The sequence below is a fragment of the Protobothrops mucrosquamatus genome, unplaced genomic scaffold (genome assembly GCF_001527695.2).
Source record: "Protobothrops mucrosquamatus isolate PMUCROS unplaced genomic scaffold, P.Mucros_1.0 scaffold1499, whole genome shotgun sequence".
NCBI lineage: Eukaryota > Metazoa > Chordata > Lepidosauria > Squamata > Viperidae > Protobothrops > Protobothrops mucrosquamatus.
This window is the reverse complement of record NW_015387673.1, coordinates 362,388-372,938: the sequence shown is the minus strand read 5'-3', so window position 1 is coordinate 372,938 and position 10,551 is coordinate 362,388. Positions and strand designations below refer to the sequence as shown.

General features: G+C 46.0%; 1 protein-coding gene across 1 annotated transcript in view; it reads right to left on the bottom strand.

The window, feature by feature from the left end:
• Nucleotides 1–10,551, bottom strand: part of AP1G2 (adaptor related protein complex 1 subunit gamma 2) — a 27,812-nt gene that overhangs the window by 4,968 nt on the left and 12,293 nt on the right. The window contains exons 9-20 of the mRNA XM_015822243.2: nt 10,388–10,486; nt 10,021–10,076; nt 9,734–9,847; nt 9,505–9,645; nt 9,339–9,393; nt 8,983–9,105; nt 7,189–7,278; nt 6,604–6,734; nt 5,243–5,347; nt 3,018–3,168; nt 2,198–2,315; nt 219–385 (exon numbers count right to left, since the gene is read on the bottom strand). Of these exons, the coding sequence (XP_015677729.1) occupies nt 219–385; nt 2,198–2,315; nt 3,018–3,168; nt 5,243–5,347; nt 6,604–6,734; nt 7,189–7,278; nt 8,983–9,105; nt 9,339–9,393; nt 9,505–9,645; nt 9,734–9,847; nt 10,021–10,076; nt 10,388–10,486 (1,350 nt within the window). The remainder of the gene's footprint in view (nt 1–218; nt 386–2,197; nt 2,316–3,017; nt 3,169–5,242; nt 5,348–6,603; nt 6,735–7,188; nt 7,279–8,982; nt 9,106–9,338; nt 9,394–9,504; nt 9,646–9,733; nt 9,848–10,020; nt 10,077–10,387; nt 10,487–10,551) is intronic.

The window sequence follows — 10,551 nt, the reverse complement described above, 5'->3', positions numbered from 1 at the left end:
TCCTCCTCCTCCTCTTCCTCCTCCTCCTCTTCCTCCTCCTCTTCCTCCTCCTCCTCTTCCTCCTCCTCTTCCTCCTCCTCCTCCCCCCTTATAGTTTGGACAATGTTATCTAGTTGGGTCAGGAAACCTCTGCGAGAAAACTCAGAGAGCACCAAGGACCCTATAGTCCTCCTCCTCCTTCTCCTCCTCCTCCTCCTCCTCCTCCCCACCCTCCTCACCTTGGGCACCGCCACCTGCATGGAGAAGTTCTCAATGTCTCCGGGGTTGGTGTTGGTCACCGTGGCCGTGATCAGCAGCAACGTGGGTTCCCGTGGCGCCCGACTCATGCAAAACTCCAGCAGCAGCCCGTTCTGTTTGCAGACCTCCATGCGGGAGGGGGCGGCCTCTGCGGAAAAGGCGGTTTGTTTCAGAAAAGGTGGGTCTGGTCCAGACCGATGCAGAGTTAACCAAAGTTAACCAAGGAGAGAAGCAACCTGGAACTAAGGAGAAACTTCCTGACAGTTAGAACAATTAACCAGTGGAACTACCTGCCTCCAGAAGCGGTGAATGCGCCAACACTGGAGGTTTTTAAGAAGAGACTGGACAGCCATTTGTCTGAGATGGTGTAGGGTTTCCTGCCTGAGCAGGGGGTTGGACTAGATGACCTCCAAGGTTGTTCCACTGGTTAATTGTTCTAACTGTCAGGAAGTTTCTCCTGAGTTCCAGGTTGCTTCTCTCCTTGATGAGTTTCCATCCGTTGCTTCTGGTCCTGCCTTCAGGCGCTTTGGAGAATAGCTTGACTCCCTCTTCTTTGGGGCAGCCCCTGAGATACTGGAACACTGCTATCATGTCCCCCCTCGTCCTTCTCTTCATTAAACTAGACATACCCAATTCCAGCAGCCGTTCCTTATGTTTTAGCCTCCAATCCCCTAATCATCTTTGCTCTTCTCTGTACTCTTTCCAGAGTCTCAACATCTTTTTTACATCGTGTTGACCAAAACTGGATGCCGTATTCCAAGTGTGGCCTTACCAAGGCCTTGTAAAGTGGTATTAACACTTCAGGTGATCTTGATTCTGTCCCTCTGTTGATGCAGCCTGGGATTGTGTTGGCCTTTTTGGCAGCTGCAGCACACAGCTGGCTCCTATTTAAATGATTTTTCCACTAGGACTCCGAGGTCCCTCTCACAGTTACTACTATTGAGCCAGGTACCACCTATACCAGGGGTAGGCAACCTTGGCTCTTTCATGACTCGTGGACTTCAACTCCCAGAATTCCTGAGCCAGCGTGGCTGACCTATACTATACCTGTACATTTGGTTTGTCTTGCCTAAATGTAGAACCTCACTTTTCTTTGAAGACGTTTCGCTTCTCATCCCAGAAGCTTCTTTGGCTCTGAGTGGACGGTGGGGAATGGAAGGACTTATACTCCTTTACAGACAGAGCTGGTCATTTGCCTTCTTTTTAGAGAGTCCTTGAGGCCACTTGGAGGTTTGTCCCAAAGGTGCTTTTTCAGGAGGGAACTGGACTTTCTTGTTTTTCTTTGAAGACATTTCGCTTCTCATCCCAGGAGCTTCTTCAGCTCTGATTGGATGGTGGGGAAGGGAAGGATTTATACTCCTTGCAGACAGCCGGTCATTTGCATTCTTTTTAGAGAGCTGTTGAGGCCACTTGGAGGTTGAGTTGTGTCCTCGGGATCACCTGACTGGTGCAAACACAGGGGCAGAAAACATCCTGTCGCCAAGAAGGCTGCACACCCATTTGCACCCCTCAGGTGACCCTGAGGACACAGATAAACCTCCAAGTGGCCTCAACGACTCTCTAAAAGGAGGCAAATGACCAGCTGTCTGCAAGGAGTATAAATCCTTCCATTCCCCCACCATCCAGTCAGAGCTGAAGAAGCTTTTGGGATGAGAAGGGAAATGTCTTCAAAGCATCAGAAGAAAGTTCCATGAGGACACAGGTAAACCTCCAGGTGGCCTCAACGACCCTCTAAAAGGATGCAAATGACCAGCTGTCTGCAAGGAGTATAAATCTTTCCGTTCTCCATCATCCAGTCAGAGCTGAAGAAGCTTCTGGGATGAGAAGCGAAACATGTTCAGAGAGAGAGAGAGAAAAAGGAAGTCCAGTTGTCTCCTGAAAAAGCATCTTTGGGACAACCATGGCCTGGATGACGGAGAATCTCCGTAGCTCTTTGCTTAATAGATCCCTCTTATTCTACCTGGAGTTTTTAGATCCTGAAGCAAACCAAGAAGAGATCCTGTTCCCGAATGGGCTGGCTTGGATGGAGCCGGAGATGTATCGACAGGTTCTCCAAGGAGGTCCAAGAGATCGAAGACCTAGACAGAGAAAGACAAGAACAGAAGGACAGAGTCGGAAAGGGACCTCAGAGGTCAGCTAGTCCAACCCCCTGCTCAAGCAGGAGATTCTGTAGTATACCATTCCAAGATAAATGGCTGCCCAATCTCTTAGAAACCTCTGTTTGTTGGCGATAAACAGACCAAAAAGGAAATCGTTTTAATTTCCGAGCAAACCACGATTCGTGATCAGAACGACTGCCACAAATCCTGATCGTCAGTCGTGGTTTGCTCAGCTTTTTGGGTGACCTCGAAACCCATTCCTTCTGCTGGACGCAAGGAAGAAAAAAAGAACAAGTTGTTTCTCAGCCTTGGCAACTTTAAGAAGCACGGACGTCAACTCCCACAATCCCCCAGGCTGGCTGGGGAATTCTGGGAGTTGAAGTCCCCTCCGTAACTGAGAAAAAAATGGTCCCAAGTCGCTTTATTCCTTGCCGTTGTAACTCCGGACGGTCACTAAATGAAACCGTTGTAAGCCGAGGACGACCTGTATCTTCCCAGCTGTTCTTTACAAGGACTTCCGTTTAACTTGGGCTAGTAATCACGGAGCAAGAGAAGAAATTAGGTTTAAAATTACATCCCTTCTAGCAATAATCAGATTGATACTGTATATGCCTCTTCCATTCAGGATTCGATGGCTTCGTCTGCCCCCTGCTGCCCAAAGCTGGGAACTGCATCTCCTACCTGGTTAGGTTCTTGCTGCTTGGGCTCTGTGGATGGCTCCCCCTGCAGGACGATTGGGGTAACAATCTCATTTCCATTCTGATCTGTTTCGTGGCTCTCCTTGTCCTCACCAAATTTCTCCACCACGGGCATTTTTTCCAGTATGGATGCTCTGGATGAGGAAGGGAAAACGGGATGGCTGAAAATGTCATTTTTCAGCCCACAAGACAAGGTGGGGAGGATGGTGCAAATGATTTGAATTACAGAGTAACAGAGTTGGAAGGGACCTTAGAGGTCTTCTAGTCCAGCCCTGCTCAAGGATTGGTCTAGACCAGGGGTAGGCAACCTTGGCTCTTTTATGACTCGTGGACCTCAATTCCCAGAATTCCTGAGCCAGCTGAGACATTTCCCTTCTCATCCCAGAAGCTTCTTCAGCTCTGACTGGATGGTGGGGGAACGGAAGGATTTATACTCCTTGCAGACAGCTGGTCATTTGCCTCCTTTTAGAGAGACGTTGAGGCCACTTGGAGGTTTATCTGTGTCCTCAGGGTCACCTGAGCAATGCAAATGGGTGTGCAGCCTTCTTGGCGACAGGATGTTTTCTGCCCCTGTGTTTGCACCAGTCAGGTGATCCCGAGGACACAACTCAACCTCCAAGTGGCCTCAACAGCTCTCTAAAAAGAATGCAAATGACCTGCTGTCTGCAAGGAGTATAAATCTTTCCCTTCCCCACCATCCAATCAGAGCTGAAGAAGCTTCTTGGATGAGAAGCGAAACGTCTTCAAAGAAAAACAAGGAAATCCAGTTCCCACCTGAAAAAGCACCTTTGGGACAAACCTCCAAGTGGCCTCAAGGACTCTCTAAAAAGAAGGCAAATGACCAGCAGTCTGCAAAGGAGTATAAGTCCTTCCATTCCCCACCGTCCACTCAGAGCCAAAGAAGCTTCTGGGATAAGAAGCGAAACGTCTTCAAAGAAAAGTGAGGTTCTACATTTAGGCAAGACAAACCAAATGTACAGGTATAGTATAGGTCAGCCATGCTGGCTCAGGAATTCTGGGAGTTGAAGTCCACGAGTCATGAAAGAGCCAAGGTTGCCTACCCCTGGTCTAGACTCTAGATCTTTCTTTGCTGGCATCAGTCAGGCGTATGAATGGTTGGTGCGATGTTTCTCAACCTTGGCTGCTTTAAGATGGGTAGGCTTCAACTCCCAGAATTCCTCAGGGTGTCTTGCATGGCTGGGGAATTCTGGGAGTTGAAGTCCCCCCATCTTGAGGTGAACAGAATAATTACTCAAATTTGTTCAAAGTCAAAAGCATTCCCCTTCCCTGGATGCCAGAAAATTAACCCAGAGTCTCCCTGCTGATTTAAACGGAAGGGATCCCATCTTTTTAAATGGGAGAATTTAGTTTTTTTAAACTGAGCCCAAAGCATACGATGCCATGAGGGTTTCTGGGAGTTGAAGTCCACCCATCGTTCTCAGCTTTGCCAAGGTTGAGAAATATGGCTAACTAAACTAAACTAAACCAAAATCCAAAACCTAAAATAAAATAATAAAAGAAACTATCAAATAAACAATAAAATAAAATAAACTATCAAATAAATAAAATGAAATAAAATAAACTATCAAATAAATAAAATCAAATAAACTATCTAATAAATAAAATAAAATAAACTATCAAATAAAATCAAATAAACTATCAAATAAATAAACTATGAAATAAATAAAATAGAATAAACTATGAAATAAATAAAATAAAATAATATATCAAATATATAAATAATAAAATAAACTATGAAATAAATAAAATAAAATAAAATATGAAATAAATAAAATAAACTATCAAATAAATAAAATAAACTATCAAATAAATAAAATAAAAAAACTATCAAATAAATAAAATAAAATAAACTATCAAATAAAAATAAAATAAAATAAAATTGGGCTCTTCTGATTTAAAAACAAATCAGGTTTCTTGTCCTCATTGTGTCTGCTGCTTTGGTTTGGCAGGGATTTTGGGATGAAGGAGGGTAAAAGGATTAGGAAGAAATGACATAAGCCCTAATGATGACGAAAGAGTAAGAAGGGCTTCCAAAGAACTATAAAAGCCCTCCTTTCCTTGTGTCCATCTGTACAGTTTGTTCCCGCAAGGCAATGAGGACTAGTAACTTAGGGATTTGTTTGCCCCCCTCCCCCCACGCACTAAGAATCATTGGGCTTTTGATGGACTGGACCAGCTAACAAGTACCTGAGGTGATCGTATTTTCGGAAAAGGGTGTTGTACTCCACGGCTCTCTGTTGTAATTCCACATCGTGGCAGCTACAATAAATGGAGACCAAACTCCGGATCCGGCTTTTAATTGGGGAAGAGGAGAGGGAAAAAAAACGAGAGAAAAGAAAGTTACTCTCTCTGTTTTCTTCTTGATATGTCACCCCCTAAAACCCTACTCCCCGGCAGTTTACAGGTAGTCCTCAACTTACGACCACAGTTGAAACCGGTATTTTGGTCACTAAGCGATGCGGTCATGAAGTGAATGAGCACGTGACCAGACCCAATTTTTACAACCGTTTATACCATGGTCGTTAAGCGAATCCGGCTTTCCTCGTTGACTGCTTGTCCGGGAAAGTGACAAATTGCAGTCATGGGACCACAGGACACTGTGACCGTCGTAAAGGCGAGTCAGTTGCCAAGCGCCCGAAATACGGCCATGGGACCGTGGGGATGTATGCAGCCGTTGGAACTCCAAAACCAGGCCTGAAGTCAACACTGAGGAGCTCCATTGTAACTTCGAACGATCTCTAAGTTACCGGTCATAAATTGAGGACTGGCTGCACCTAACAGGGCCTGGTTATTTACCTGGGAATGACAAATTTGCGGCAAGAACAAGACTCGACCACAACTTTAAACCCACTTCAAACGGTGGTTTTTATTAACCAGCCCCAATTTTCAGTTCAATATGCAGCCCTCTGCAATCGTCACCGCTTTGGGCTTCGACTCCCATAATCCCCTGCCAGCTGGGGATTATGGGAGTTAGGGGTTTCCCGTTCTGAGCCAGAGAAAGGAGGGCAAGGGCAAGGAAATCGTAAAAGGGTTTATCCTACTGGGAAGCTTAAGCTGCAGTACTTCCAGGTGCCCACATGGTGGCGCTCTAACTTAAGAGAAAGGGTGCTGTGGCGCCCTCTAGTGTCAGAGGATAGAAAACTCACATTTGCTGGCCCAGGATGAAAATATTGTAGCCTTTGACTTACGAGTAGTTACTCAGCGACCGTTCGATTTTACAACAGGGTACTTACAACCCACTCCCAAGTTTTTAACAATCGGGATGGTCACTTAAGGACCAGGGTAGTCACATAATGACCCCAGCGGTCACTTAATGATCGTTGCAAAAAGGTCATAAAATCAGATCGATCGTGTGGATGACCCTTTTATGACCATCACAACTTACAACAATGATAAGCAGGTTCCACCAAGGGAACCATCACGTGACCACACAATAAGGAACCGACAAAACTGGGTTTGATTGCACCATGCATTAAAAAAAAACACCTAAGGAGCAAATTTTGCTTGTCCGGGATCAAAGATAAGATATATTTTTTTCCCACGCTCACTTAATGTCCGCGTCCTGGAGGCGTGTCCCGAGCTTCATGAGGGCGGTGAGGGCGTAGGCCCGGGTGGAGGGCAGGGACAGTTGTGACTGGAGGATGCGTTCCAGCAAGTTTAGCACATCCTCGGCGTCCACCTGAGAAGATAAAAAAATGAGGATACGGCGCTACGAAGATCAACAGCTATTGAGATTGTTGGCTGAGTAGGTACAAAAACAGCCTGGGAAATGATTGAAGCCTGAGGAACAGACCCCTCGTCAATCATTTACTTAGGAGGAGGGAGCTTGGCAGCACAAGGAAACAACAGCCAACGACTTAATTGCCAGCCATCAACCCCAACACAATCTACCTCTAAAAAGCTACACACAACGGGTACCGTACAAAAAACCACACTCAGAACAGCCCAAAGCACACGGAGAAGTTTCTGGGTTCCAGCACGACTCCGGAAGCTCGGAAGGCAAAAATCCCTGGTCCCGCTGATAGACCCAGATTGGATCCTGCAAAATTATCCCGGGATGCGTACATTCGCCTTCATTCGTGAGGATCCATTTCCCGTCGTGGATCTTTACCGCCGGATTTCGAACGCCTCACCTGTTGTGGTTCCACCTCATCACAATTCCCATCGAGCAGGAAGTGCCCGTATTCACCCAGGCACCAGGTTGCCACTTGGACCAAGGGTTGCTGCAGTGGGACACAAACGGAGGCAAAGGCACAATTGTTATGTCACATCCAGATAGCCCTCAATTTACGACCGTTCATTTAGCTCAAAAACGTGGTTTAGAACCCATTCCTTTTACTTACAGCCATCGCCCCTGCTGTCACCCGATCACAACTCAGCTCATTGGCAACTGGCACATATTTACAACAGTTGCGGCACCCCGGGATTTACACAATCATCTTTGGCGTTGTTGTTTTTTTAGCCCACAAACAAAAGTCAATGCGGGAAGCTGGATTCGCTTAATGACCCTGTGATTTTCTTAACGACTGCGGTGAAAAAGATCTATAAAATTGGATGTGCTCACAGGATGGAACCTGCCAGTTGTGACAGTCATAAAATGGGTCGATCTGATTTTATGTCCTTTTTGCGACTGTCACTGAGGAACCGTTGTGGTTTTTAAGTGACCGCCATGGTCCTTAAGCGACCACGGTGGTCATTATTGGAAGCACATTGTAAGTATCTTGGGGAGCTCTGTTGTAACGTTAAACCATCGCTAAGCGACCACTCGTAAGTCAAGGACTATCTGTACACATCCTGGGCAGAACGTATGTGAGTTTTCTCTCCTCTGACACTAGAGGGCACCATAACAGCCTTTTTCTCAGATTAGAGCACCACCCTGTGTGCAACGGGCAGAACTGCAGTTTTCAAGTTCCCAGCTTTCAGTGGGATAAACCCTTTTTTCCCTTCTTTGAGGTGCGATATATTGTTGTTAGGGTTCAGTCTTGGGTCTCAGACTCCCCAGGATAGATCAGGAACGTGCTAATCCCTCCTTTTTCTGTCCTGAAATGATTCCCACGATGATTGGTAGGTTTTACTCCGAGCAAGGCCTGCTGGGGACTGCAGCTTTGTTCCCTCGGCTTCGTGCCAAAACTCAACATAATTTTTAAGGCTGGAGAAAATGAAAAATACTCCTCGACGGATTCTGTAAGGGGCCAGACGTAAGCAAAACGAGAGGAGAGCGATTGTCTGCGCGGGCTTCTTTGCAAGCAATTAAATCTGGAGCTTGAAAACCCTTCCTAAAATATTTAATTATCCTGAGCTGCTTTTATGCTGCAGCAAGGGCATCTGGGGTCAAAAAAGTCAAAATGGCGGCCGAAAACCCACATTTAAGCACATATTCACTACTTTGATCTCCTGGACTGCACCATTATTGAAAACTAGAGGGGTGAATATGTCAATAACCATTATACTAACCAAAATCTTACAACAGTTCGTTTAGTGACCGTTCAGAGTTACGACGGCACTGGGAAAAAGGTGACTAATGACCCTTTTTCACAGTTACGTCGCAGCATCCCCATGGTGATAACAACCCAGATCCAGATGCTTGGAAACTGGCATGTACTTAGGACGGTTGCAATGTCCCAGGTCACATGATCCCCTTTTGCCACCTTCTGACAAGCAAAATCAACGGGGAAGCTGGATTCACTTAACAACCGTGTGACAAACTTAACGATTTGCCGCGATTCACTTCACAACGGTGGCAAAAAAAGGTCGTAAAATGGGGCGAAAAAAAATCACTTAACCGCTTTCTCGCTTAGGAACGGAAATTTTGGGTCTCAATTGTGGTTGTAAGTCAAGGACTACCTGTAGTTAAAAAAAATTGATACATGTTTGCTGCTGGATTAGTTCTCACGGGATATCACGCAAATGCCGAAACAGACACCTACCTGGGAGATATCTGGGGCCACTGCGCCGTAGAGCTGATGCACGGCGTAACTATGAAGCTCCTTTGCACCTCCAATCAGGTGGATGAGGTTGGGCACGGCATCATCCCGGATGTAGGAGCCTGCCTGCCAAGGAGACAGGAGGAACCGGGAAAGGGATATTTGATCCTCTTCACCTACTCTGACTTTTATCGCTCTCCTCCAAGGAGAAGTTTAAAGGAAGACCCGTAAGAAAAAAAAATCTACCTTGCCTGCGCTACAAAACACCACCTCTAGAGGGCAGCAGCAGATTCAAGTTATCTGCATTCCCTCTGCCACCTAGTGGACACCGGGGATCGTAGCACCCTCCTTGCTCTCACCATGATCAGAATCTGGAGGATGGTATCAATGTGCCACCGTTTGTTGGGTGCGAAGCTGTGGAAGGAAGTCAAAAGGCAGAAGAGAGCTCTTAAGATTCCTGCAGAGCTGGACGTGCTCGTCCTGCTCTCTACCGCCCTCTTGCAGGCAATGGTGGAACTGACTCACTTCTCGGCAGCCAGGAACAATCCGGAAGTGCACTCCGACTTCAGGTCCGGTGGGCTGCTTTCCATGAAGGTCAGCAACTCCTTAGTGGTTGTGCGAATGTTAGCGTGGTTGACCAGGGATAAACTCAACTGGAGAGCTCTCCTACAGAGCGGAAAAAAATAAATCAGAATTACGGTCTTCTGTCTCATCAGAAGTGGAGCCTTCTCCCACCTTCGGGCCTTCAGCTTACCTCTTCACCGTCGGGTCGGGATCCGTCAAACAACCGAGGACTGTGGTTCGGTGCCTCTGGACGGCATTGCTTTCCGTTTTCAACAATTTCTGGAGCGACGTGAGGGCCACGTATCTGAACATCAACGAAAAGGATAAAGCCAATCAAACGGATTTTAATCTTGTTTAATTTTGATTTTCTTTCTTTCTTTCTTTCTTTCTTTCTTTCTTTCTTTCTTTCTTTCTTTCTTTCTTTCTTTCTTACTTACTTACTTACTTACTTACTTACTTACTTACTTACTTACTTACCTGATATTCCTATCCTTGTTAAGGAGAAACCGCCCAAGGATATTTATCGCCAGAACCTACGTATGAAAAAAATAATAAAATTCAAGACATGCCTTTAATTCTTAAAATGAATCTGACGCAAAGGCGGGATTAGGAAAGCAGATTGAGTCAAGGAGAGTTTGTGCAACTACCCGACTCATGATTTTAGGAAGGCGATGCTAACGTCAGAGGGAATTTGGGGTTTGAAAAAGCTTACAATCCTTACAACACATTGCAATGCTCACAAACCTGGACTTACACACCAGGTGGGCTAAAGAGAGAAAGGCTGGTTGAAATCAAACACTAATGTTTGCATTGTGCAATTGTGCATTGTGCAACTTTACGGTACCCGCAATCCGCTGGTAGACTGTATCCCCATGATTGTCAGCACCGTTTCGTACAAGATGGCATTGCCCACGTTGCGTGTTGTTTCCGTGTTAGTTGCCACCTGGGTGAGAGAAGAGAGAAAGCATCACACCTCCAACCTCTTGGTTCTGTATTCTTTCTTTTTTT